Raw genomic sequence first — 27,998 nt, forward strand, 5'->3', positions numbered from 1 at the left:
GCAACTCTGTGCAATAACGTCACTGAGTACATTGCAAAATAAAAAAGCAACTTTTACAATTGTCATTAGGATTCTTTGAAAAATATTAAATAGTAACAGCAGACAGTTGCTGAATCTGTTCTGATACAAGTTTGTCTCCAAATTTGAAGGCTTAAGTCTTATTCTAGAGTCTTGACCAGAATATTTAAAGTTGTTTAAACACTGAGGGAATACTACACATGCATGCTCAGCCATGATCACGTTAAAGGTTGGTTCTGGCTTGAAGGGCTGAATGACCTACACATGCACCTATTTTCTAGGATTCTATTATCCACTGTCCTGGCTTTTGTCTTCTGCTTGAGAGATAAAATTGTAATTCTGTCTTGAATGGATGTATGCTATCCATGGCATTGTTTCAAACAGCAAGGATATTATCCCCAGTGTTCTGTCAAATATTTGCTCCCTCACTCAATCTCACTAAAAGAAATGAGCTCCCCATTATCTTGCTGCAATTTGTGAATTCAATGTGTATTCTACTGATACTATAATGGTGCCAAAATGTTTGGCCTGGAAGTCAGCCTGAAGAAAACTGAGGTCCTCCATCAGCCAGCTCCCCACCATGACTACCAGCCCCCCCACATCTCCATCGGGCACACAAAACTCAAAACGGTCAACCAGTTTACCTATCTCGGCTGCACCATTTCATCAGATGCAAGGATCGACAATGAGATAGACAACAGACTCGCCAAGGCAAATAGCGCCTTTGGAAGACTACACAAAAGAGTCAGGAAAAACAACCAACTGAAAAACCTCACAAAGATAAGCGTATACAGAGCCGTTGTCATACCCACACTCCTGTTCGGCTCCGAATCATGGGTCCTCTACCGGCACCACCTACGGCTCCTAGAACGCTTCCACCAGCGTTGTCTCCGCTCCATCCTCAACATCCATTGGAGCGCTTTCATCCCTAACGTCGAAGTACTCGAGATGGCAGAGGTCGACAGCATCGAGTCCACGCTTCTGAAGATCCAGCTGCGCTGGATGGGTCACGTCTCCAGAATGGAGGACCATCGCCTTCCCAAGATCGTGTTCTATGGCGAGCTCTCCACTGGCCACCGTGACAGAGGTGCACCAAAGAAAAGGTACAAGGACTGCCTAAAGAAATCTCTTGGTGCCTGCCACATTGACCACCGCCAGTGGGCTGATAACGCCTCAAACCGTGCATCTTGGCGCCTCACAGTTTGGCGGGCAGCAACCTCCTTTGAAGAAGACCGCAGAGCCCACCTCACTGACAAAAGGCAAAGGAGGAAAAACCCAACACCCAACCCCAACCAACCAATTTTCCCCTGCAACCGCTGCAACCGTGTCTGCCTGTCCCGCATCGGACTTGTCAGCCACAAACGAGCCTGCAGCTGACGTGGACTTTTTACCCCCTCCATAAATCTTCGTCCGCGAAGCCAAGCCAAAGATAATGGTGGCACATCTATAGTGTTGGTTTAATTGTAATCACGAGAAGAAAGGAGAAATCCTGACCAAACCAGATTGTCGAGTTCTCATGTATGCTTCTCGTGCTCTTTGCCAGTCATTTCATGCACTGTACTTGCCCTTGGGTCTTATGCTTGTGGTTTAGATCCAAGCCACAGTACACATGTCTTGAAAGTGCTGGCACTTCCGTGGATTTATTTTCTTCAGTTTCTTAGCTCACTCTCCAAAAGTGAAATTAAGATGCAGTAAGATGAAAACAAGCTCTCTTTGTTCTGCACCTTGATAATTTTACATTTCAGTTACCAAAACATGGTGCAGATAGCTGTGGAGGTTGCCACTGAGGATATTCAAATGACGTTTTTTTTATGGATATGAAGATGCATAGGAGATTGCAGAAGCTGGGATTTGAAGGTAAACATAATCTGCTGGAGGAATTCAGGATATCAAGCAGCATCAGTGGAAGAAAAGGAATGGTTGGCATTTTGGGGTGAAACCCTTCATTGTGACTGGGGATGTGGAGAACCGAGTGTCGAGGATATAGTGAGAGAGGTTGGACAGAAGCCCAGGTGGGACTGGTAAGTCAGGGAGAGGAGAAGCATGGCGTTCAGAGGCAATAGATTGGTAGATGGCAGACAAAGGGAGATGTAGAGGCAAGAAAAATGAGAGGACAGGTGGAGGAAGATGAGTTAATCAAGGAGGTGTGGGTGATTAGAACAGAAAAGCTACCAATGCTGGAATCTGATAAGAAAAGAAAGGGACAATGATGGTAAAAAGAGAGGCAAGTTGGAACTGAAGTTGGGGATGAGGAGGGGAGTGGAAGAATCAAGTGGGAGATAGAGGTGGATGGGATGGAATTAAAAAGGAAGGGGAATGCAAATAGATCTGGAGAGCAGGAGAGGGGTTTGGAAGTAAACTCTTATTGAATGGTGGAACAAGCACTTTTGGGTAATTTTGAGCTTTTCTTTCATAGGTCATTCACTTATCAATGTGGAAAATTGCCCAGTTGTGTCCTTGCCACAAAAAAAACAGGAGCAATAGAGTAAACTAAATTGACCTCAGTCGACACTAAGCCATCGATGAAGAAATGGAAAGTTTAATTGACAATGTTATCCAAAATCTTGCTCACCATTATCCTGTGACTGCCTCCCACTCTGGATCTAGACAATTTTCCATATTGTTTGGTAAATGGCCTATGAAGTAGAACCAGCAAGGGGCCAAATAACCCTGGTTCTGAGGCTGTTAAGAAGGATGGATCCTGTCTCACATTCCACAATTGATCACATCTTGAAGGCTGCTGATGGTACTTAGCAATGTGGTGCCCTGGTGCCAGTGCCTTTCCATCCTCCCTCGCATTGCTTTTCCTCCATGGCGGGTGTCTCTGGTGAATGATTAGCCGATTCCATTGTATACATTGAATCTAGTGTCTTTTCCTCATTGTCCTTTTTTTTGTGTTACCCCTCTCACTGTCCATGTCCCTCCTCCCAGAAATGTATCCTAATGTAGAACTACATTACCATCTCATGAAAGGATTTCCTCACTTTTGTCAGATACTGCAAGAACTCATTGTGACAGACCTTTGACCCTTCAACTTGCGCTAGTCCCATTTTTTTTATTCTCCCTACTTTATAGTCACCTCTCATCAGTTTTTAACCACTTGCCTGAACACCAGGGGCAATTTATAATTGTCAATGAACCTTCCAGTCAGCATATGTTGGGAGGAAACTGGGACACCCAGAGGCCGTCCACTTGGTCACAGGGAGAATGTGCACACTTCACACAAACAGCACCCAAGGTCAGGATGGAACTTTGGGTCTCAGGCGTTGTAAAGCAACAGATGTAAAACCTATGCAAATGTGCTACCTTTGATACAATTCCGTGCACCATGCAGCATTCTGCGATTTAGCTACAGTCAAACAACTTCCTCTCAATCATCAAACGGTTGCCTGTTCCCAATATCATGTAATCCAGTGGCAGGACATCAAGGCCTTGTCTGTCTGAGCCTTTCCCACTTTTAGTCTTTGCCTCAGTGGGTATATCATGGTTGATTTCCCAGTTACCCATGATAAAGGCAAACCTGTGATTCTTCTGCAAAGGGAAACTGACCAGAATCCATTGGTTGCATTGAGAGCAGTAAATCCTCTGTGATCTGGTAGTAAGGCAATACAGTCACTTTATAGTCACTTTGGTGGCTGCTATAGTGTGTGCTCGGGGTGTCAATTTGTTCAGGGCATTGTAATAGAGGTGATGGGGTGCATTGAACTTCCTTGCATGCAGGTCATTTATTTGGCAGTATGTTGCATTCCTCTTGACTACCTCCCATTACAATTGACTTGGGTTTCACCAGCTATTGCTGAGCCTGTTATGGTTCCAACAACAAGATGGGTTACATCCATCAGACTATTTTTGTGGGTGGCATAAGGGCTGGATAAATAGTGCATCTTTCACGATGCATTTTGGAATTTTGCAACCACCACTCAAAGTGGGCCCTTTGTTAGGTAATGTCATAAAATTTGAGAGCAACAGGGCTTGCAGAGCAGGAGCAGTGTGAGAGGCTCTCACAGATCTCCCTTCGAAGAGAGGAGGAGAACTTCTTCAAGATAGGCATCCCTCAAAGAGACTTTGCCATAGAACAAAGGGCCCAGACCCAAAACATTGGTTATGTTTTACTTCCTATTAGTGCTCCGTGACCTTCTGGGTTCTCCAGCACATTTGTATATTCAAGGAAATGCAGATGGAATTTGACACAAGGCAAGTGCAAAGTGATGCTTTTTAGGAAGTTAAACCACGCCGGGATATACACAGTGAATGTCAGAGCCCTGGTCATGGTTCTCAAGAAGGGAAGACAGGAAGGTGAAGAGGTTGAGTGCCATGCTTGTCTTCATTGAGTACAAGGGTTAGGTTACAGTTGTACATAATGTTGGCAAAGCTGCATTTGGAGTATTGTGTCACCGCACTGTAGGAAAGATGTGGTAAGATGCAGAAAAGATTTACAAGGATGTTACTAGGAATGGAAAGCATGGAGTGATAGGTTGGAAAGGTGGTCAAACTGGTTGATATTTAAGAAAACCCTTTGATTTATTTGTGTTTTTACAAGTGGTTTTCAACTTGTGAAGTTCTCTTTGAAATCTGGGCATCATCATGTAGGAAATGTAGTCATTTTAAAGAAGAGTTTTGATTAGAAGTAGTTTGATTAATGGAAATTTTTATTCACCAAACTCTTCTTGACCAGTCCTTTACAGAAATGATTAATTTTATTTAAATATCCACAGCATGTTTCACTCCAGTAGAAAGGAACTGAAACTGTTGTGTTTTCATGAAACCGTTCCTCTTATTCACTGCTGTTATCATAGTTGGGGAATTCTCTTTTATTTTAATCAGTGTTCTCTGCCAAAAAAAAAGGCAGGACTTGAGCTGACTGTGATCCCTGAAAACCAATTCAAACTGGATGAAAAAGAAATTGTTCAATTGTCTTTGAATTAATTTCTCACAAATTCAATCGTCATAAATAAGTTAACAGAACCGGGCATGCACATGATATTGCCTGATGTAAAGTTGATAACACAATGATTGAATCTTCCAAATGGCTTTGAGCTGTGGTTTTCAAACTTTTTCTTTTCACTCACCTACCACCTTAAGCAATCCCTTACTAATCACAAAGCACCTATAGCATATGGATTACTTAAGATGGTAGGTGAGTAAAAAGAAAAAGTTTGAAAAGCACGGTTTTAATCATACCTAATTGACTCGTTATGTGCACGGTTTCATAACCCCAAAGGAAAAGGGCCAATGACAATTTTTCTCAAGCAGAATATTTCAGTAACAGTTGGGTCTCGAGCAGTGGTTCTCAACCTTCCCTTCCCACTCACATTCCACCTTAAGCAATCCCTTACTAATCACGGAGCACCTATGGCTTAGGGATTACCTAAAGCGGTATGTGAATGGAAAGAAAAAGTTTGAAAATCACTGGCTGAGAGTTACATGTTTGTGCATTTGCACCTCTAGGGCATGTACATTTTTTTTATATAATGCTTTTGCAATGCTGCAGAGAAATTTACATGAATGTACTTAAAATATTTCCAAGAAGCTTCTGTGTACATCCTCCTTGACATTTTTGCAAAGTCTGCAGAGGGCTGCTTTAAATATTCTATTCTCTAAGGACAGAAGCAATGGAGCAGTGCTGCCTTGTGTCAGTGGTTGATTCTCTTGAATTGTGCATTTTTTATCCCCAGCCCTGGTTCAAACTATATGCGCAGTGTATACACTTGAAAAGCAATCTGCATAGAATTCATTATTCATTTCATAAGTTTCAAATTATATTTCATTCTGATGTTAAGTTTGTGGTTGAGTTTTTAGGCAGGTTCACACACTGCTGTAGTAAAATGTACGTCATGTCTAACGTGTATTTCCTTTCTGTCATGATTCAAATTGCTCTTCAGTTTTGTTAACCAAATACTGTATGTTTTTTTAAACCTGTGTTGGGCATTGTATTTTTTTTGGAGCAATAAATTCTGGAGAGAGAGACGGCAGGAGTCAGTTTCAGGACACAAGTTGACAGATGCTTAAAATCTTGAATGAAAAACCATACTGGAGAGGCTCAGCATCAATGAAAGGAGATGGACAGTTGACCTTTTGGGTCGAAACTTTGCTTCAGGACTGGGAAAGGAGAAGACTGGCAGCATTTTTGGAAGGAGTGGAAGCTATGGAGATGGTGCAGAGGAGATTTACCAGAATGTGACTGGATGACTCATGACGCATGAGGCAGGATTAACAGAGCAAAGGCTTTTCTCTTTGGAGTGAAGAAGGATGATATCTGTACATAATTAAGGGAGAAAAGTTCAGGGGAGACATAAGGGATAAGTTTTTTTACACAAAGTGTTGTTGGTGCCTGGAATGCCTTGCTAGGGGTGCTGGTTAGGGGCATTGAAGAGACCCTTTAGGCTCTTTCAGATGGAACCTCCACTTTGAGGGCGGCGGCAGGAGCGGATCTTAACTTGTGGACTCACCTTTCAGTTAGGAGCCCTAAAAGGCTGCTTGCACCATTGCATGGTCCACCTGAAAGGGCCTATTTATATCTATAGGCACCTTGTAGTGCCTCCGGATCTGATGGAGGTGGGGCAACTGGTGCCGCAGCGCCACCTGTCATAAAGATGAGCATAGCAATGGCTGTCTTCCCTTTCCATAATCCCCCAAGCAGGTGGAACTGCTCTGTTTCCCACAAAAGTTCCAGCTGCATGGAGGATTATGGGTAGGGAAGACAGCCATTGCTACGCTTTGTTTTGAGTTGCAGAGAATGGCCCTGGTGCAGGAGTGGCCAGCTGGGCTGTAACAGACCGCACTGGCCACCCCTTCGCAGTGGGGCGGGAGACCGTCAGGCAGTGGGGCAGGGTCGGTCAGTTAGTGGGGGAGGGGGAGTTGTCAGGCAGCAAGGAGTTGGGTCGCCGGGTGACGGAATCATCTGCCCACCCCCCAGGCGGTAGCTTACAGTGGCTGTACATTCAGGTGCATCGGCAGAAGACCATGCTCCGCCGATTATCCCTCCCGGAGGAGGGTTAGGATTAGCACCTCAGAGGTGCTTCTGCCGCATTCAGGTGAGTATGTCTTTTGTCACAAGGAGGGAGATAGGCACATGATTGAAGGAAAAGTAAAGGGTTAAAAGGTAGGGAGGGTTTAGCTTATTTCTAGTGGGTATATATGAGTCAACACAACATCGTAGGCTGTAGGGCCAGTGCTGTGTTGTCAAGTGCTATGTTCAAGAGATGCAGATGGTCAATAGGTGATAGGTGACCATGGAAAGGTGAAAGATGATGGACAGATGGAGCCAGGTGGAGGAATAGGAGAATTAGAGGTGGGAGAACTGGATACTCCCTGATTGTCAAGTATTGTTGTAACTGACAACCAAAATGTGCAACTATAGAACATTTGAAACTCATTCAAAACATCCTTTGCTTCACAGCAACATTTACACCTGGGTGGCTGCAATAAGTGTGAACATCGGTGCAACTGTACATTGTAGTTGTATATATATGACAATAGACTCTGATCTTGTATCATATCAAACAAAACTGGGCACTGTGCCATGTCGAAAATTGATGAATGTTTTAAGAAAGGGGAGAGAGATGAAATGTGGGGATAAAAATTATGTTTGGTGCCAAAACAGAGCTACACATGAAATTCAAGATACTGAAGAGGTCAGATTTGATGGAGCTGCAGGAATTTACAGTAATAGGAAGGGGCAAGGTCATAGCAAATTGCAAGACATGGATAGGGAACTTTCAATGAGAGATGTAGCCATACTGGGATCCATGCCCATCAACACGGAGCTAATAGATTAATGGGAGTTGGTGTGAAATCAAATGTTAGCAGCAGACCTTTAGATCAGTACGTTGGAGGCTGGGAGAACAGCCGTCAAATACCAACAATGATTTCAGCAAAAGATTGATTATCAGGATTAAAGTAAAGTCTTGGCAATGGGGAGGAAATGGGTCCAGAAGCTCAGTTGGGGTCAAGTAGGAGAGGGAGGGCAAGCAGTTTGAGCTTTTAAAAGAGGCCAGTAGTGTGGGTGACAGCATATCTCTTGACAACAAATTATCCTCTCTTTTCTATCATCTGCTGCACATTATTTTTGACTTTTTTTCTATTTCCTCTGGTTCCCTTCTACCCTAATCTCTGCACTTGCAGTTTGATTCCCAGTCCCCTGCCAAACGAGTTGAAATTCTCCCCAACAGCTCTAGCAAATCTGCCAGCCAGGATATTGGTCCCCCTCCAGCTCAGGTACAGCCAGTTCTTTTTGTAGCAGTCAGACCTTCTCCAGAAGAGACCCCAATGATCCAGAAATCTGAACCTCTGCCCCCTGGCACCAACTCTTCAGCCACACATTCATCTATCACAACTTCCTATTCCTACCCTCTCTGGCACGTGGCTCAGGCAGTAATCTGGAGATTACCACACTTGGGGTCCTGCTTTTTAACTTCTTTCTTAACTTGCTATATTACCTCTGCAGGACCTCATCCCTACTATCTGTGTCATAGGTTCACCACGTGGACCACGACACCTGAAAGCTCACCTCCCCCCTCCCTCCCACCACCACCCTAAGAATGCTATGAACTCGAACTGACCCTGCCAGGATATTGGGTTCAGAGTCAAGAGGTTGTGTTGCAACTTGATAAAAATCTTTGGTGAGACCAAACTTAAAGTATTGTGTTCAATTCTGGTCTCCTCATTACGGAAAGGATGTGGAAGCTATGGAGAAGGTTCAGAGGAGATTTACCAAGATGTTGCCTAGATTGGAAATAAGTCATGAGGCAAGATCAGCAGATACAGGGCTTTTCTCTTCGATGCATAGAAGGATGAGAGGTGACAATAGAGAGGCAGGGGGCTGGGAATCTAACTGTAAGTGCAGAGATTAGGGTAGAAGGGAAGCACGGTGTTAGGGTCGAGAAAGAGGAAATAGAAAAAAAGTCAAAAATAATGTGCAGCAGATGATAGAAAGGCAGGTGGGTGAAAAGAGGATAAATTGCTGTCAATAGAAATGCAGCAAAATCGGTAACAGATACTGTCTAAGGGGATTGTACTTAAACGCACAGAGCATTAGGAATAAAGTAGATGGCCTTGTTGTACAGCTACAGATTGAAAGATATGTGTCCATCACCGAGACATGACTTAATGATAGATGTGATTCGGAGCTGAATGTCCAAAGGTACACAGTGTATAGGAAAGATAGGCAGGCAAGTGGAGGGGGTGGCGTGGCCCAGATGGTCAGCAATGATATTAAATCACTAGAAAGAAGGGACATAGGGTCAGAAGTAGTAGAATCCTTATGGGTTGAGTTAAGAAATGGCAAGTGTAAAAGAACCCTAATAGCAGTTATGTGCAAGTTCCCAAACAGCAGCTGGGAAGTGGATTACAAGTTACAGCTGGAAATGTAAAAAGCGTGTCAAAAGAAAAATGTCAAAATAATTATGGGGCATTTTAACATGAAAGGGGTTGGGAAAGTCAGGAAGGTACTAGATCTCAGGACAGAGAGTTTGTAGAATGCCTATGGGATGGCTTTTTGGAGCAGCTTGTCAATAAGCCCACCAGGGGATGGGTGGTTTTGGATTGGGTGATGTGTAATGAACCTGAGGTGATTAGGGAATTAAAGGTAATGGAACCCTTAGGAAGTAGTGATCATAACATGATTGAGTTCATTTTCCAATTTGAAAAGGAAAGGATGATATCAGGTGTGTCAATATTTCAGTGGAACAAAGGAAATTGCAGAGCTATGAGAGAGGAACTGGCCCAAGTTGACTGGAAAAAAAAGCTAGATGGAGGGACAGCAGAGGAAAATTGGATGATATTTCTACAAGAAATAAAATGCAGTATAGATATATTCCAAGAAAAAAAGAAAATTCTGAATGAAAAATGGCACAAATGTGGCTAATGAGAGAGGTTAAAGCTAAAATAAAAGCAAAAGGGAAGGCAGATAAGGAAGAAAAAATTAGTGGGAAAACAGAGGACTGGGAAACTTTTAAAAACTTACAGAAATGGACAAAGAAAGTAATTAGGAAAGAAAAGATGAATTATGAAAGGAAGTTGGCAAATAACATACAAAAGGATAGTAAGAGTTTTTAAATATATTAAGAGTAAGATAGGGTAGATACAGGACAGATTGAAAATGATGCTGGAGAAATAATAATAGGTAACAAAGAGATGGCAGAGGAACGAAATGAGTATTTTGCATCAATCTTCACGGAGGAAGACAGCAGCCATGTCCCTGATGGAGGTCTCGGAACAGAATCTAGTACAGTCAGAATTACTAGAGGGAAAGTGCTTTGTAAGCTGAATAGACTAAAGATGAATAAATCTCCCAGACCAGATGAGGTACACCCACAGGTTCTGAAGGAGGTGGCTTTGGAGGTTGTGGAGGCATTGGAAATGGTTTTCCAGAAATTATAGACTCTGGTATGGTTCTGGAAGGTCACAAATGTAGCTCAGCTGTTTAAGAAAGAGAAACAGAAAAAAGGAAGTTATAGGCCTATCAGTCTGATGTCAGTAGTTGGAAAGTTATTGGAGTTGATCTTCAAGGACAAGGTTATGAAATACCTCAAGGTGGCTTCTTGAAGGGAAGATCCTGCCTGACCAACCTACTGGAATTTTTGGAGAAATCTCAAGTAGGATGGACAAGGGATAGGCCATGATGCAGTGTATTTGGATTTTCAAAAGGCCTTCGATAAGGTGCTGCTTAAGAGGCTGCTTCATAAGATGAGAGTCCATGGAACTACGGGAAAGATATTAGAATGGGTGGAGCATTGGCTGATAGGCAGGAAACAAAGGGTGGGAATAAAGGGATCCTATTCTGGTTGGTTGCCAGTTACTAGTGGTATTCTGCAGGGATTGGTATTGGGGCTGCTGGTTTTTACAATGTATATTGAAGATTTTTTGGCTAAGTTTGCAGATGACACCAAGATAGGTGGTGGAGTAGGAAGTGTTGAAGAAACAAAAATGTTGCAGAGAGACCTGGACAGCTTGGCAGAGTGGGCAAAGAAATTGCAGATGAGATACAGTTCAGAAATGTACAGTTGTAAAGAGGTGATGATGAGGCTCTATGGGGCACTGGTGAGACCTCATTTGGAGAACTTTATGCAGTTTTGGGCTCCTTATCTTCGAAGGGATGAAATTATATTGGAGAGCGTACAGAGAAGAATTACCAGAATGATTCTGGAATGCAAGGGCTTACATACGAGGAACGTTTAGAGGCTCTTGGTCTGTATTCATTGAAGTATAGAAGAAAGAGGGGATCTCATTGAAACATTTTGAATGCTGAAAGGATTGGACAGAGAAGATGTGAATGTTTCCCTTGGTGGTTGAATCCAGGACAAGAAGGCACAGTCTTAGAATTAGAGGGTATCCATTTAAAACAGAGATGAGGAGAAATTTCTTTAGCCAGAGGGTCATGGATTTGTGGAATTCGTTGTCACATATAGTTGGTTGTGGAAGCCTGATTATTGGGAGGACATTGATAGGTATCTAATTAGTCAGGGAATCAAGAGATGGGGAAAAGGCTGGAATTTGGAACTATGTGTGAAAACAGTTTAGCTCAGGGTGGAGCTATAGAGCAGGCTTGATGAACTGAATGGCCTACTTCTGTTCCTTTATCTTGTGATCTTCTGGTTGTTCATCAGGTTGTTTGATAAAGACAACCTGAGGTGGTGATAGAGAAGGAAGAAAGGATATCCTGCATTCATGTAATACAGTTCATAACTTCTGATTGTTCCAATTGCTTTCATTTCTGAGAAAATACTTTGCCACCTTGAAGTGTAGGGAATGAGACACCATTTAAGCACAGCAAGCTTCCACAATGTGAGAACAACACATCATGTATTGGTATTTTTGATCGCCAAGGCCTTCAGGTGAATTTCTTTGTTCATTTTTAAAGTTATCCATTGGGTTGTTGTTCGCCAACCGGAGAACACAGATGTAGCTTTATTAATAGATCATCCAAATGGCAACGTCCGGCTCATGTTCAGTCAGGGCCCTTGGGTTTATGGACATGCATTGACAAGTTTTCACTATGTGTTATATCTGGGCATGCTACTGCATGTTAGCACACCTTTTGTTTTTGCTCCGTCTGTCTAGATAGAGGTGGAATACAGCAAAAGGATCCCTTTCTTTACCTTGGATTTTTAAAAATGTAGTCATATAGCATGGTACTGGGCCATTCCAGTCCACAAGCCTGTGTTATCCAAATTCCCCAATTAATCGAAGACACAAGTAGATTTTGAAGGATGGGAGCAAACTGGAGCACCTGGAGGCAACCCACGCAAACTCTTTGCAGTCACCGTGCTGTCTAAATCCATTACGTTTATTTAATTTGAAGATTTTCATTTTTATTTTTTTTCCATGCGCCAGAAGCTAAAAGCAAATAGTTGATGAGTGAATTTTCGAAGGTTGTGACATTGTGTTATTATCTAAGATGGTTCTTGTCATTTGCAATTTGTAAGGCAGCCTGCAATCTACACCTTCATGCTGTAGACATCTGCCACTTGTAGGTAAATGGAAATGGGAAACGACATCCAAATAATCCGGCATGAATTCCAAGGAGGTAGATGAGTCAGAAATGAGAATATCATGATGGCTGGGATCCTGTTGTATTTATCAACTGTAAATGACAGGAACAGATGAATAGATCTGACATCTGCTGCAGCTCTCTAACCTGATTAACCAATGGTGAGGCCTGAAGGGCAAACAAGAATAAAAATATTTAGAGATACAGCACAGCAACAAGCCCTTCTGTCCCATGATTACTTGCTGCCTATGTAGCCAATTAACCCTCTAACCCCATATATCTTTGGAATGTGGGAGGGAACTGGAGCACCCAGAGGGAACCCACGCAGACATGGGGAGAATGTATAAACTCCTTCACAGCAGCACCAGATTCGAATCCAATTCGCCAATGCTGTAATAGCATTGGCCAACCACGACACTAACTATGCCTGCCATCACAGGATATCTTTTAAAATCATTAAGGTTCAGTGTTTTATAAGGGCATTATGGTGGGAGAAACCCATCCTACTGTATTTCCATTCCCTATTGTGTTAGAGAAAAAAGTCCAAATCAGATTAAGCAGCCTCTTGATCAATTTTTTTACTCGCCACTTGGTCCATTGTCTGAATAATACTGGTAATTCAATGCACCCAGTGTTGTTTACCATAGCAATTAGAGTTTGTAGTGTTAAAGCCATGCAGCAGACCAGTGTCTCTTAATTCTGTTATTTTTAGAAGTGGCATGTTAACATTACTTGTTGAGATCCTTGTCCCATTCCCTACGTTGAATGAACTGTTACACTGCACTGCCTAACAGATGTATTTCTTTCTTTCTTTCTTTCCTCTGGCTTTTAACAAGGGGAAAGAGCGATTAGTTTTTATTTTAAATATAGACATACAGCACGGTAACAGGTCATTTCAGCCCACGAGCCCATGCCGCTCCATTACACCTGATTAACCTACAACCCCGGTATGTTTCGAACAGTGGGAGGAAACCAGAGCCCCCAAGGAAAACCCACACAGACACGGGGAAAATATACAGACAGCGCGGGATTGGAACTCTGGTCCTGATCACTGGTGCTGTAGACATTGTGCTAACTGTACCGCCCCTAAGATTCTACTCTCCTATTTCTGCCTGATTAAACAACCAAAGTGGCTGAGAAGTCTACCAGTCAGACTGGTAAATGACTTCCTATGGCTGAGTTCACAAATCTTTGCCATGGTTCTGATTTCTTGTGCACTAGTAAGAATCATGACTGGAAATAATTTCATGATCCAGTGATTTGTAAACATGTTGAAATATTGCTTCAGTTGTTCTCCATTAAAACTAATAACATGTTGAAGTTGGTGGTGTAAAAAGGTCCAGTTGAACTTCTTCAAACATGCATGGGAATTTCCTCTGTGATTACTTGAAGCATGCAGTTCACACTGAAGTAGTGTACAATAGGAAATTCCTGTACACTTTATACCAATGAGCTTGCTGATTTGCAGTGAGCCTCTTGTCAGTTGAGCAAGCTGCAGTATTATATCTAGTCCTGACTGTTTTCTCTTGTGCATAGGTACTTTGGAGGCACACTTATCCGGCTTGCTGTGGACAGCAGTGTGTATATCTCTTGCCATTGTGATTGCTCTTCCTAAACCCCATGGTATTAGAGCCTTGATTGCCTCCACAATTTTGCGCCTTATATTCTCAGTTGGCTTGGAACCAACCCTGTATCTGTTGGGAGCATTTAATGTGAGTATTTCATTTGCATGGAATAAAATTACAATGATATTGGTACTTTAGAGCTAAATCCATCCTTATCTTTATAAACATTGTCTTGAAGATATACTTTTGGTCAAGTATTTGCTCACCTCCCCTAATCTTTAAACCTTGAATCAACTTTTTATTTGGTTACACTTCCATAAAGGAACCTAAAACATTTTGCTTCATTCAAAGTGCTTTTTCAGTCAAGTGGAAATATAAAGTTACTCGAGATATTCAAAATCCAAAATGAAAAAGTTTCCTACACTCAGCTAATTGGGCAACATCGATGGGAAAAGAAACAGAATTAAAGTTTCAAGACTGCTTAAGTACCTTGGACCTGAAATGTGTAGCTCTGTGCCTCTTCACTCAAACACTCCCTGGCCTGATGAGTGCAGAATTTCCTGTTTTTATTATTATAAATGTTTTGTTGATGTGAAAAACCTTAAGGTATCAAGTTCTAAGACCTTATCCCTCAGCATTTAGTGCCTGAGTATCTTTTTGGGTGCTTCAGTTGAGTACAATTCCTTTGGCCCTGATGTGACCATTTATGGTAGGAACTTGCTACAAAAATGGAGAGCTTTCATACCTTTGGCCACGGGTGTGTATAGAACACAGTTTGGTGACATCCTGCAGTGAATATATGAGCATGGGTATCAGGCAAAAACATTGGTCCGATGAATGAATTAATTAAATACCTTGCCTCTCAGATCCTACTTGTACCCAGCATAAAACACTGGGTATCCCCGCACAACTTGGGTGAAAGGTTGAGACCACCCCCAGGAGCAGTTAACAATCAAGAACAGTCAAAAGAAGAAGTAACAATATTGTTGGGGGTTCTGCAATTGTGCTTTCAAAATGGAATTTTGTTAATAATGAAAAGTTTTTAATTGTTTTGCACCTGCAGATTTTATTACTTTTCAAATAATATTTGGTGTCATGAAGTAAGAGTATAGCCACTGTTTTTGATGTGTATTCTTAAATGCAGCTGAAATATTGGGTGTAATTGTTCAAGAGAAGTTGGGAACTACTGAGGATTGATGCATCATGTGTTATCTCCAGCATGGCAGGAAGGGAGAGAGCTGGGGAGAATCTTAATTTCTCTCACATGCATCCTGGCTTATGTTCTACACAAGTACTGGGTGTGACTGGGGTTTGTTTCGTTCACTAGTCCAGTTATTACACCAAAGAATGGTTTGCTGAGAATGAGTTCAAAAGGAGTGGATGGAAATAATCTGCTGGGATGTAATAGCATTTTATTCTCAAAAGCCAAGGTACAGCTTTCACCAGTTGCCCTGTTAACTACTGTCCACAACTTCAACACAATTTATAAGCAAGATTTCCAATAATATGAGCCTTGTCTAACATGGTGTGGCTTACAAGGCTAAGCAGACAGGGAAAGAAATTATGAAACTCTGTTCAATCAGTTTGACACATCCTTTGGGAAATACAAAGCTTGAAATTGAAGTATAAGCACTGGTGCATTCGGGGCTCTGAGCACAGCCTGTTCCTGTTCACACAAGTGGCTCACAACTGCATCCCTAGATTTAGCTCCAACAGTATCATCAAGTTTGCAGATGACCCAACAGTCGTTGGCCTCGTCAGCAACAACAATGAGTCGCACTACAGAGAAGAGGTGGAAAATTTTGTGAAATGGTGCGAGAATAACAACCTAAGTCTCAGTGTTGACAAGGTGAAGGAGATGATCGTAGAGTTCAGGAGGACCAGGAATGACCACCCTGCACTACACATCAATAACTCTGTAGTGAAGAAAGCAGAGAGCACCAAGTTTCTTGGAATTCACTTAACTAGTGACCTATTGTGGACACTCAATATCTCACTTGTCAGGAAGGTGCAAGAATGACTGCACTTCCTGAGAAGACTGAACGGGCAAGGGTACTGGCCAACATCATGTCAACCTTCTACAGGAGGTCTCAAGTGTCCTTGTCAGATGCATCACAGAGTTGTATGGTTCTGGAGAAATGGATCAGAGGTCCATCCATAGCACCATAAGAGTGACAGAGAGGATCACTGGAGTTTCCTTCACCGACCCCCCCCCCCCCCCCCCCCCCCCCGCAATTGATGTGATCTACAGGGATTGATGTTTGAAGAGGCCACATAAAATCATTGAGGACCCCTTCCACTCTGCAAATAGTATCCTTCAGCTGTTCCTGTCAGAGAATGGATGCAGGAGTATCTAAGTCAGCACCACTTTGTCTGAATGTGTGTTATGTCTGGTTGTGTGTTTGCTTTTATTTGTACCGAGGACCAAAAAATGCTGTTTCATTGGTTGTACTTTACAATCAGATGGTAATAAACTCTTCTTGACTTGATGATGTAGCATCTTTTTAAACATGTATAAATCATAGAACACTACAGCACAGTACAGGCCCTTCAGCCCTCGATGTTGTCCCATCGCACATATTCCTTCCTTAAAAATAGTGCAAAACCCTCTCTACCCCATAACCCATCCATGTGTCTTTCTAAGAGTCTTTTAAATCATTCTCAAAATTCATTTTACACATCTTACCATTGGGCATTTGTGTGTGTATACCTGTTCGGGTTCTTCAGTTTCACCGTTCTTTAGGCCATGGTGTGACTGTTTATGTTTGAACTAACACCTGTTACAGAAATAGGGAATGTTCTTTGCAGTGCATCCAGTGTTTCCTCATGTTGCAGGTGTTCCCAGTTCTCATCCTCACTGCTGTGGTTGCAGCCAGAGTGCATTGCCTCCAATGTTCCCAACAGTCACAGACCTTTCCAAGCAGTGACTACAGGCCTCCAGGATGTTGTGGACAATAGTCACTTCGATGTGACTTTTGAGACCGCGACAGGCTGGCAGAGGTTGCTTCAGGAATTCCAGGAGAATTCAAAGATATTTCATATTTCTCTTTCATTCTGCTTCAGCGCAATGTTCTAATAATTTAATACCTTTCTGATCTCACAACTTCAGAAGTTGAGTATTAAGTGTAAAAGGAAATAGCTTATTTTGAAACAAAAGAGTTTTATCTGAAATTTTACCTTGAGCACCTATAATTTCATTTTTTTAATTCCATAATTCCATTAAATGTTTCAAAACAGGCAAATTATAAATATTTAATTACTGAGAACTCCATCTATAAATAAACTGATCCATCTTCTTCTCGCCAATCTGAGATAATTCAATATTAGCCCATATCAAAGGTTTATCCACTTCAAACATCCTGTTAATAAATTACAACTGTGCTGATTCATAATAATTCTGAAAATTTGGAAGCTGCAACCCTCCGAATACATACTTCCAAGTTAACTTCTGTAATGACATTCTTACCATTTTATCTTTCCACAAAAATCTCCTCACCAAAGCATTCAGATCTTTAAAAATCTTTTGAGGAATCTTACAAGGAATAGATTGAAAAAGATATTGAATTCGAGGAAAGATATTCATTTTAATACAATTAACACATTCTATTAATGTTAATGGTTAATCTTTCCACCGATTCAAATCATATTTAATTTTAGACAGTAAAGGTCCATTCATGTAAATGATTATAATTACTATCTATCTTAATACCTATATACTTAAATTTGACAATATGCCTGCACATAATAATCCATTTCAGATAAAGGCATAATTTCACTCTTTTCCCAGTTAATTTTATAACCCAATATTTCACTGTACTGCTCCAATCTATCTTGCAGACTCCCCAAAGATTTCAAAGGTTGTGTTAAATATATCAAAACATCATCTGCAAACAAATTTATTTTATATTCATCAGCTTTCACTTTAATACCTATAATATTACTATCTTGTCTAATCATCTGAGCCAAAGGTTCAACAACCAATGCAAATAGAGCTGGTGACAAAGGGCAGCCTTGCCTAGTTGATCTGGATAACATAAAAGGTGAAGATACCTGTCCATTTGTCACGACTCTAGCAGTAGATCTTCTCTTTGAAGCCTTAATCCAACCAATAAAAAAAGGCCCAAAATTAAATTTCTCCAAAACTTTAAATAAAAAAACTCCATTCCACTCTATCAAAAGCCTTCTCTGCATCGAGAGAGATTACCACTGGTTAGTCAGATTGCTCCCGAGAAACATTAATGAAAGAAATCAACTTTAAAACTCAATTTTCAGCAGAAAATATTATAATAAAATCTGCTTGATCTACATGAATTAAATCTGGTAAATATTTAGCTAAATCTATTTTATAATGTACATTCTCAATAAAGAAATAGTTCTTTTTTTCTTATTATCAAATTAAATCCCTATTGTTGGATAATTTTGGTCTTACATTACAGCTGCCCAGGGGGTCTAAATTTGAAATTTTACTTACTGATGGTGGTAAGAAAGGATTTATATCTGAGATGTAAACTTTATCGTAGAATTAAATGCTTAAGTCGGATGTTTATAAATCTAAATGAAAGTGGGGAAAAAGATTTGTCCATATCTATATCTCAGGATGAGTGGATAGCATGAGATGTGAAGATAGCATGACTAAAATTGTAAATTTAAGGTACAGATTGGCTCATTTAAATTTTCTTCATCAATTATATTTAACCCCAGAAAAATTAAAGAAATATAAATTTATTTCTTCAGATTTATGTTTTAGATGTTGGTTGCTTTTTACATTCTTCTTGGTTATGTGAGATGGTGAAATCTTTTTGGGATAGATTTAAGGAACTCCTAGAAGCTATTTTTAAATTAAAAATTCCACCTGATCCTTTAGTATTTTTACTGGGTTATATTAAGAAATTGAGTTTGGAATTAAAATTAAATACATTTCAAATTGCTTTTTTGAGATAGATTGGCCTTGGCTGTAGCTAGAAAATGTTTGGCAATTACTTAGAAGAATGAGACTAATTTGAGTGTTCAGCGATGGCATTTAGAAATGAGATCTTGTATTATGTTGGAAAAGACAACATATAATTTATGTAAAGATTATTCTTTTTTTTGTTAAACTTTGTAGCTTGTATTTGGAATATATGGGGTTAAATTATTAATTTTCTTCCCATGCATTGATGATGTTGCTCTGAACCAGGGCAAATAACTGATTGAGAGTTTTCTGTTATGTGATCTTTTTCTTTGTGGGGTAGTTTAGAGGGGGGTGGGGGGGTCGTAGGGGGTATATTTACAAAAACATCATGTATGTATTATGTTTTTCTTTCTTTGTATTTTGTATTGTATGACTTATCATGATTAATAAATAAAATTTTTAAAAAAAGGAATTCCAGGAGAAGGGGAACTTGTATCTCTCACTCTTCAAAGTGCAACTGCTCTTCACCCTTCTGACACAGAAAGAACAGGTGATAATGGTGCACGCTTAACCCGCATGTGCCAACCTTGGATGTCCTCACCTTCCTTGGGCGTTATGTCAAGGGGATAGTGACATGCGTGGACATCAAGGATGCGTTCAGGAACTGGACCAGCAAGCGCAAAGTGAATATAAAGCTGAGGGAGGACAGCAAAGTGGCCATTATCTACTCCCCCCTCCCCCCTTCCCATGTCTGCCATTGGAAGTAACCATGGGTACCTGGTCTAAGCCAGACAGCCTAGCGTGTGCAAAAATTACAATAGACCAGGACATGTGGTGGCCCATTGCATTACAGTTAACTGTAAAAACTGCAAGAAGGAGGGCCACCCGACCAAGGACTGCAGAGAGCAAGTGCTGCAACCTATGTGGGGATGCAGGCCTCCTCTACAAAGCCTACTCAAAACAATATCCAATTATGCACAGATCACAAGGGGGAAAATGGCCAATACCACCCCTCCCAACAACTGCAACTGAGATTCACAGAGTTTCAGAGACTGTGCGAGAGACTGAGAGCAGGGGAACAGAGGAGACCCCAAGCACATTTTACCCTCAAACCCCAGCCACAAGTCTGGAGGCCCCTCCTGAGGAAACAGAGGCGATGGAGGAGGGAGCTGCAGAGGGGGAATGGAAGACGGTGGGGAAAACGTTGAAACCACAAGAAACCTGCCAAGGAAACCTCAAGCAGAGGGAAGAAAAGAGTAAATGCGCAAGCAGAAGTAAGCAGTATCAGAGGAGGAAGTTAGCACGAGTGCCAGATGCAGACAGAGGAAACGCAAGGATGGAGATGGAAAAAAGGAAGAATGTGGATTACAACTCAGCCTGACGGAAGGGAGATTTGACACCCAGTGATGTTTCAATTCTCACCAGTCATTGCAGAATTGGAGATCACCCAGGCATAGGATTTGAAGACTGTGGCCAACATCTCTGTGTATTTCAATAAAGAACACCTGGCAATTCAGCTGCTGGAATCTGATGTCTTCACACAATATGGGTCTGCCATTGATTGCCCATAAGGCCTTCCTTTTTTGACCTAGGCTTCCTCCTCAGCAGGAAGGGTTTCTCCAACTTCAAAGAGTAGTCAAAAAGTTTTTCTCAAAGTTCACACTTTCCACCTATTTTGCATTCCTGTCTATCAGCTGGAATGTTTTATGGCACCCAGAAATCTAAAGGGATGACACACAGAGGAGGAAAAGGTAAAGAACTGTTACAGAAAAATGAAATCAAATAACGTAGCTGGAGGCTGGTTTGCTGGATAAATTTTGGCTCAGAGCTCACCAACAATAGCTTCCAACTTGTCAATGCTTTCAATTAGCGTTCTCAAACCCTTTGATCATCTTTGCCCTCTCCATCTCTAACTTGCGCCTCCCTTAAAATCTTCCATGATTCTCTGAATGTTTCCAGTACCTGCAAGGTGCGGATGCCTGATTTTTTACCACTCAGCCTCGTGGATGTGCCTTTTACTGCCTGTGCCCTCAGGTTTGACATCCTTTCCCTTGAAACCACTGCCTCAACTCTGCCCAAAACAAAATCAGAAAAACGAGAGATTCCAGAAATATGAACTAAATACAGAATATGATGGAAATACTCAGCAGGGCAGGCAGCATCTGTGGAAAGGGAAATGTTTAACATTGTCTGTGAATGGTCTATTGGTGCTCAATGGCACTGGAGCTGACGTGAGAGATTAAATTTTCTCCTGGCTCCAGTGCAGGTGTGAGATGATATATGCACCGTACATACAGAACTTAGAGATGACTGAACTGTTGCTCAGAACGGTCCATTTCAACCCGCATGTGCCATTCCCATATATACAGCAAAGAAGTGCCAATGTTTTCATAGAGTAGTGGGTGTGTCCTGAATAAGGTGGGTAGAGAGTTTAAAAATATCAGTTTCAATGAATCCCTGTAGTCTTTAATTGCTTTCCTTTGACCCATCCCAGATTTAAAAGTTTTTTTTAAAACTTCAGGCCCTCAAATTCTTGATTGTAGAAGAGGAAACAATTCAGCCAAACACCTCTATACCTGGCAGGCATTCTAAGAATTCTTTCCATTTGTGCTCTGTATGATCAGGGCTTTATTAGTGGCAATTATGTGAAATAATTTATAAGCTAGGCTATGGTCTGGAAGTAATGATTGCAAGCTGCTCAATTCGAGGCACATCCTTCCGAGCCACTTGGGCTCCAAACACCAAAAGAACTCCACAGCATAACAGTTTTACAAAACTGTAGCCAAAATACTTTGACACCAGCTGGGGAGGGGGGGGGCGGTGGAGAGGTAGGGGTGGGGGTGGAGAGGTAGGGGTGGGGGGGGAGGTAGGGGTGAGGTGGGTGAAGGAATGGCATGATTAGGAACAGATTGTGAATGAATTCCCTGGACCTGTGGGATAAAATGGCTCCTTGTAAGTTCACTGAGGTTTCCACTGCCCAGGGTAAAAGAGAATGCCAAATTAAACAGTGGGTAAGTGCACCCTATTTCTTCAAATGAGAGTTTATGTCAGGTGAGAGGTTAGCCAAATTGGTTTTCAAAATCTCCATGTGTTCATGCACATGTTAGAGCAGTATTATGCACAGAAGTCCCCTCCTTCCTTTACTAAACTGCAAGCCAGACTATCATTGCATCTGTTCGTTGTACTTGCAGTTTTTCAAATAAAATGAATTGATGGCCTTTCATTGATGGTATTGATGGCCTTTCAAACTTAGCCACCGATACATTTTCTTTTGGTTGTACTTCAAAAAGATTAATGTCATCACTAAAATGTGAAGGTTTCTGTTGCATTGACATCCCATTTGTGCCTTGCACAATTACTCATTTAAAACTTTCTTCCCTCTTCATACCCCATCACTGGTCATGAGTTTTGCCGCCTTCCCTGCTGGTGAAAGGTTCAAAATTTGTCCAACATCCTCCCAATTTGAAAGAGAGACCATCAATCTAAACCACTTGAGCATGTGTGCACAGTACATTGTGAAACACACTTGCTCTCAAACGTTGTCCAGTGTCATGCCCTTTTGTGTTCCAACTGGACTGTCCAAGAATTTCCTGGACCTGCAGACTAATCAGGGCCCTGTAAAGAAAAAGCATGGAGCATGAAACGTTTTTTTAAACTTTTTGGGTTTTTTTGCTGACTAATTATAAAAGTTTTGCGGGAGCAGTGTGGGGTTGGAAGATGTTTGAAAGGCAATCTAGAAAATGTAAGTGGGTTTCTAATTAATACAGGAAAATGGGCAGACAGTTGATTAATGGAGGAGGTAGAGAGTAAAGAAGGTGGGGAAAGCTCATCATTAAGTCTTCTGTAATAAGTCCCATCACATTTGGCAGATGTAGATACTAAGTCTTTACAGAATTGTGTTTTGATTTGACTGGTCAATATCAGAACCATAGCAGAAAAAGAAAATCTTGATAAGAACAGATACAATTTCTCCTTTTTCCATCCCCTCCTCCTCCCACCTTCTTCTGTTCCAATTATCTGGCTTCTTGCTAAAAGTCTTTTATATAAGCCAGGCACAGTTAGTGCAAAGGACAGTAGCCATTTGCTTTATTTATTTTAAGCTGCTGCTTTACACAACAGTCCTTCAATTTTATTGTGAAAATAAATCACTTCTTCAGAAAGTCTTGGAGTGGTACAAGTATTCCCCGTGCGATTTGTTTTCAGAGGTTCCTAGCAGCTGGTAGAGGGACAAGCTGGGATGATCTGGGAATGGTGTGAGGTATGATGTGCACTGACACCACTGATTTTTATTTGCTGTCTTTCCAACATGTAAGTTTTGACTGCTTTTACACATGAAAGGAAGTAACATTTGCACAAGTTATAAAGAAGAAAAAAACACACCCTCTGCCATTTGGATTTCATTTAATGTAGTTTCTGCCAGTACTGGGATTTTTTTTTAATCAATGACAGAGCAGATGGAGTTTTAAATAATCTGCTTTCTGAAGGTTGTCCAATTATTTAGGCCTAATATGTTGAGAAGTGTTATAAAAGCCCAGATGAGTGAAAATTCTAGAAAATAAAACAACATGCTGGCAATCACTCAGAAGGTTGTTTCGCATTTGTGGAAAGAGAAGCAGAGGTTCATGATTTGGGTCAATGACTTTTGTGTTGCACCATTTTAGTGAGGGGTTAATCCAATAAGATGAATCATACCCCCACCATTGTAATGACTTGCAACAAGTGAGTGCTGGGAGTATATTTGATAGATAGAAAGCTGCGGCATTTTAATTAGTAAATTTTAATAAATTTGAGAAAATGTTTACAACATTTGGTTTTCATCATTAAATGGGATAACACTTGCAGAAAGGACATCTTAAGTAATTCTCCTTCATAAAGTTATTGCCAATAAAACAATTACTAGTTCATAGGTACATTTCCCCTTTTTTCCGGATTTTATTTGGCACTCTCCGACAAACCTTCAAATTGTATCCTGATGCTTTACCCCAATCACTAGCGCTCCTGACTCTATCTGACCCTATGTCTCCTTTCCTCTAGCTCTGTCTCTCTCTAGCCCGTTTTCCACTGGTATCCCAGTTAATTGGCCGTGCGGTGTCTCGGGATAGGAAGGGGTTTGGACTGCTTCCACTAGGCCACCTTTAACCGGGACACTGACTGCTTTTCTACTGAACGCAACTCAGGGATTGGAGAGTCTACCTTCAAATGGAATGAATGGAAGTTGTCCTTTTTCCACTGGTTTAATCAACACTCCAGGGATATGAGTAGGAGTAGAGGCCGTCAATCCCCGGCGTGATTTGACATCATTTGATGCCGGCGCTGTGATTGTTTACCTTTTCCATTGGACCCTTAATTCCTGGGACAAGATGCCAGTGGAAAAGGGGATTCTCTTTCTCTCTTCCCTTTTCTCACTGTCTTCTTTCACAAAGCCAAAACAACCTCCCTGCCCCAGTCAATTGTCATCTTTCCTCTCTCCTGTCCTCCTGTTATTTCCAATTAACACCTTTTCTCTGTTAGTCTGAAATCTTTCGCCCTGCTCATTCTTTCCTTCTCCCCTCTGCCCATTCTTTCTTTCCTTCCCAGTCTTTTAAATTCAGGTGCCTTAAGTAAAACACAGACATCTGCAGACACCATGATTGAAGTACACATTGCTTGGAAACTCAGCAGGTTAATGAGCAAATTTTATGAAGGGCTCAAACCTGAAACACTGGTTTATATCTTTACCTGCTATGTAGGCTGCAAGATCTGCTGAGTTCCTCCAGTATTCCATAATCACAGTGTTGCAGGACCAACATTAAAGTTAAACCCATTCCCTTTTCCTGGTCCCTCTGTCCCACTGGGAGGTACCAGCAGCAGAGGAATTCACTGCTGTGCTTTGACACCAATGTGTATTGAGTTTGATTATACCATCTATTGTCCAACCTGACCCCCGAGAATCTCCAGTTGTTTCCATCTATTTTGATGTCAGTGTTTTGACGTGGGGGAAGACCTGGTTGGTATGGTTTGCTCCTGGGGTGTAGATCTTGAGAAAATAAGTGAATCTAAATTGGGCACCCACAGCATGAGTGTGAGATAAGCAGTTGGGAATGACATATATACAACATACAAGTTGGTAGCTTGCTGTGAATGTTTCTGGTTTCTGTGGCACAATGTCAACTCAATAATATGGGATTGCAAATTGTTCATGTGCATAAGGCCCTTCTGTCCATCATGTTCATGCTATTTTTAAAAAAATCTCTTCAATGTGATGCCACCATCAAGTGCTAGATCTCCAGCCCTGCAGGTCTCAGCTTTTCAAGTTCACATTGAAATACTGTTTGATTATAATGCAGGTACCTACCTTTATTATTTTTTCACATCATGACTTTAAGACTCTTGCCACACTCCCGATTAAATAAAAACTTTTCTCTTTTCATTGATTTACATTAAACCTCTGCACTTGTATCCCAAAGGAAATGGGTCTGCCTTTCCTCTTTATCTATGCTTGTCATCGTTTTTTCTACACTCCCATTGTCTCTATACTACCACCTCTATCCTAATAAAAACAATACTTGTGTATCCAAACTTTCCATGTCATTATAATTTTCCAGTCCTGCCAATGCCTTTGTAAATGTGCTCTCAAACCTGTGTTTCAACCTGTGGCCTAGTTGCTATCATGTGCAGTTCTAGCATTACCTCCTGCATTTCTGTTCAATGTCCTAGTTTAAAGGCAAAGCATCCTTAATGCTTTTTAACCTGTCCTGTTTTGTTTCATGAACACAGAGTCAACGGTCCCTTTAATCCTCTACACTAAATATCTTCCCATATGCTGGCTGCAGTATCAATAAATTGAAACAATTTAAGAATTCTAATATCTGATGATAGAAAAAAGGTGTTGAAACACTGGGCAAGTGCACTTATAGGTCCAAGGATACGACAACAAATACTATGATGCATCTGCAGTAAAGCTCATAATCTGCTGTCCAATTATAAGGAAATGTTCTGGGTTCTCTGGAAACTTTATTACAACATCTTAAAAAAGTGTTGTAATAAAGTTTCCAGAGAACCCAGTAAATTTAAATTGTCCAGAAGATCATCCAGTCCAATACCACCAAAGTCTGTAGTATGCTGGATTCACTGAGTTGCACTATATTGGAAAAGAACAAGCAACTGTTTTCTCTGGAATAATTAACATGAAGATATGTGAAGGGAGTCTTTCAAAATATGACATGTTCCATAAAGTAACGATAGACAAATTATTTTCACTTGTGGACAATTCGTAGATTAATTGGTCATAAATATAAACTAAGCATTAATAGACCACTTCAATAACTCAGGAGGTGTTTCTTCACAATGATTAAGTGTGAGTTCACACATCGTAGCTAATCCATTTAAGATGATGCATATATGAAGGGGCGTGGAAGCAATTGGTTGAGCAGTGGTGAACAATGCCAGCAGAGGCCAAGTGAACTTCACGTTTCATTGGCACTTGTGGATGAAGGATTTATTATAGTAAGAATCATAGTTATTTCTCAGTCCAGTTTTAATATAAAAAAAACTAAATAAAATGTTCTTTAGGTTTTCCAGGGTAGTTGTCTGCTGATGAACTTCATTAACTAGGAATAGGAAGTCAGACAAAGAAAGCCCAAGGATCTTAAACAACCAAAGTACTACCAAATTGTGTTGAGTGGATTCGAACAGCTGACCCTTGTTTGTAAAATAAGCTATACTTTAAATGAATTGCAATATTTAATGAAAGATGTTCATGCTTCGAGCCAATGCCTTTTGAACCTGAAGCTCTGTAGTCTCACCCATGTCTTACTTCCCATTGTAAATCAGTATGAAGAGTCTTCAACCCAAAACAGTAACTTGGATTCTCTCTGCATAGATGCTGCCTGATTTTCTGAGTGTTTCTAACATTTTTAGTTTTTGTTTCAGATCTGCAGTTTTATTGATTTCTAAAATGAGTAATTTTCAACTGCTTTTCTTCCTTAAAGGGAAGCGTTTTTTCAATCAAGGCAAACTTTTGCAGATATATGCAGGCCACAGTAGTCTGAAAGACCCTCTTTATTTCACTTACTCTGGTTTTAAATTCAGCTGCAAGGCTTTGAAGAGACTTTTCCCCAATGAAGAGGAATTTTAAATATTGATGATCAATTATTGTAATTGTTAATACTACAGTGCCTGATAGGGTAGGGTATTGGTTATTGTCATGTGCACAAAATATACAAAAGTCTTTCATTTGTTTACCCTGGAAATGTACTCAAAGAAGCATAATGTATACAGCACCATTATCAAGATAGGAGGAGAAGTGTCGATAGATCTCACCTCCTCTTATGCTGCCATTTACTGCTCCCTATAGCCATATGGCCTTCGGTCCTGTCCAGCGTTGAACCTGAGCTCAAGGCATCCAAGTTCCACGATCTTGATCGCTGGTTCAAACACCCAGTGTTTGGAAGCTCTGAGTCCAAGTCCCTTTGGGAGCTCTGCTTGCCTTTGGCACCCATCACGAATCCTGGACCTGATATCTGACTCCCAGAAGCTGGTGGCTGACAGCTTGTGGCCTTGTGTGAGGCCATCGGTCTCTGACCTTGAGCCTTGTCTGCTGCTGTGGTATCCTAATCTATAGGATCTTCTAAGGTTCCTCCTTCAGTTTGGGTCAGTTGCTGGGAAGCTAATGTGCTGCAACACTTGGGGGGATGGTCTCAGTAATTTTTTTATGTCTTGATTTAGATTGGCTAATCAATGATTTTTATGCTTCCTAACAGGTTGGTAATAAAGTAATATTTCTGACCAGTTTTGTGGGAAACCGAGGTACTTTCACGAAAGGTTATATGGCAATGGTTCTGGATGTGGAATTTCTCTATCATCTAGTCTACACACTAATATCAGTCATGGGGCTTTTTGCCCATGAATTCTTCTACAGTCTGCTGGTAAGTATTTAATGTGGCTTTCAACATAAAATCTCAAGCACTTTTTATGACATGATTTTATCTTGTGGCCATTATGAGCTTCTGACTGGGTGGGAAGGAAGTGCAGAAATATGAATTAATGTTTTTAG

General features: G+C 41.0%; 1 protein-coding gene across 8 annotated transcripts in view; it reads left to right on the plus strand.

The window, feature by feature from the left end:
• Nucleotides 1-27,998, plus strand: part of itpr1b (inositol 1,4,5-trisphosphate receptor, type 1b) — a 571,367-nt gene that overhangs the window by 417,403 nt on the left and 125,966 nt on the right. For 7 of the 8 annotated variants that reach the window (XM_069936913.1, XM_069936916.1, XM_069936915.1 and 4 more), the window contains 2 exons: nt 14,045-14,220; nt 27,706-27,870. In XM_069936913.1, the coding sequence (XP_069793014.1) occupies nt 14,045-14,220; nt 27,706-27,870 (341 nt within the window). Of the gene's footprint in view, nt 1-14,044; nt 14,221-27,705; nt 27,871-27,998 lie in introns of those variants that run through there. The other variant, XM_069936919.1, reaches the window with a different exon arrangement.

The sequence above is a fragment of the Narcine bancroftii genome, chromosome 5 (assembly GCF_036971445.1).
Source record: "Narcine bancroftii isolate sNarBan1 chromosome 5, sNarBan1.hap1, whole genome shotgun sequence".
Lineage (NCBI taxonomy): Eukaryota > Metazoa > Chordata > Chondrichthyes > Torpediniformes > Narcinidae > Narcine > Narcine bancroftii.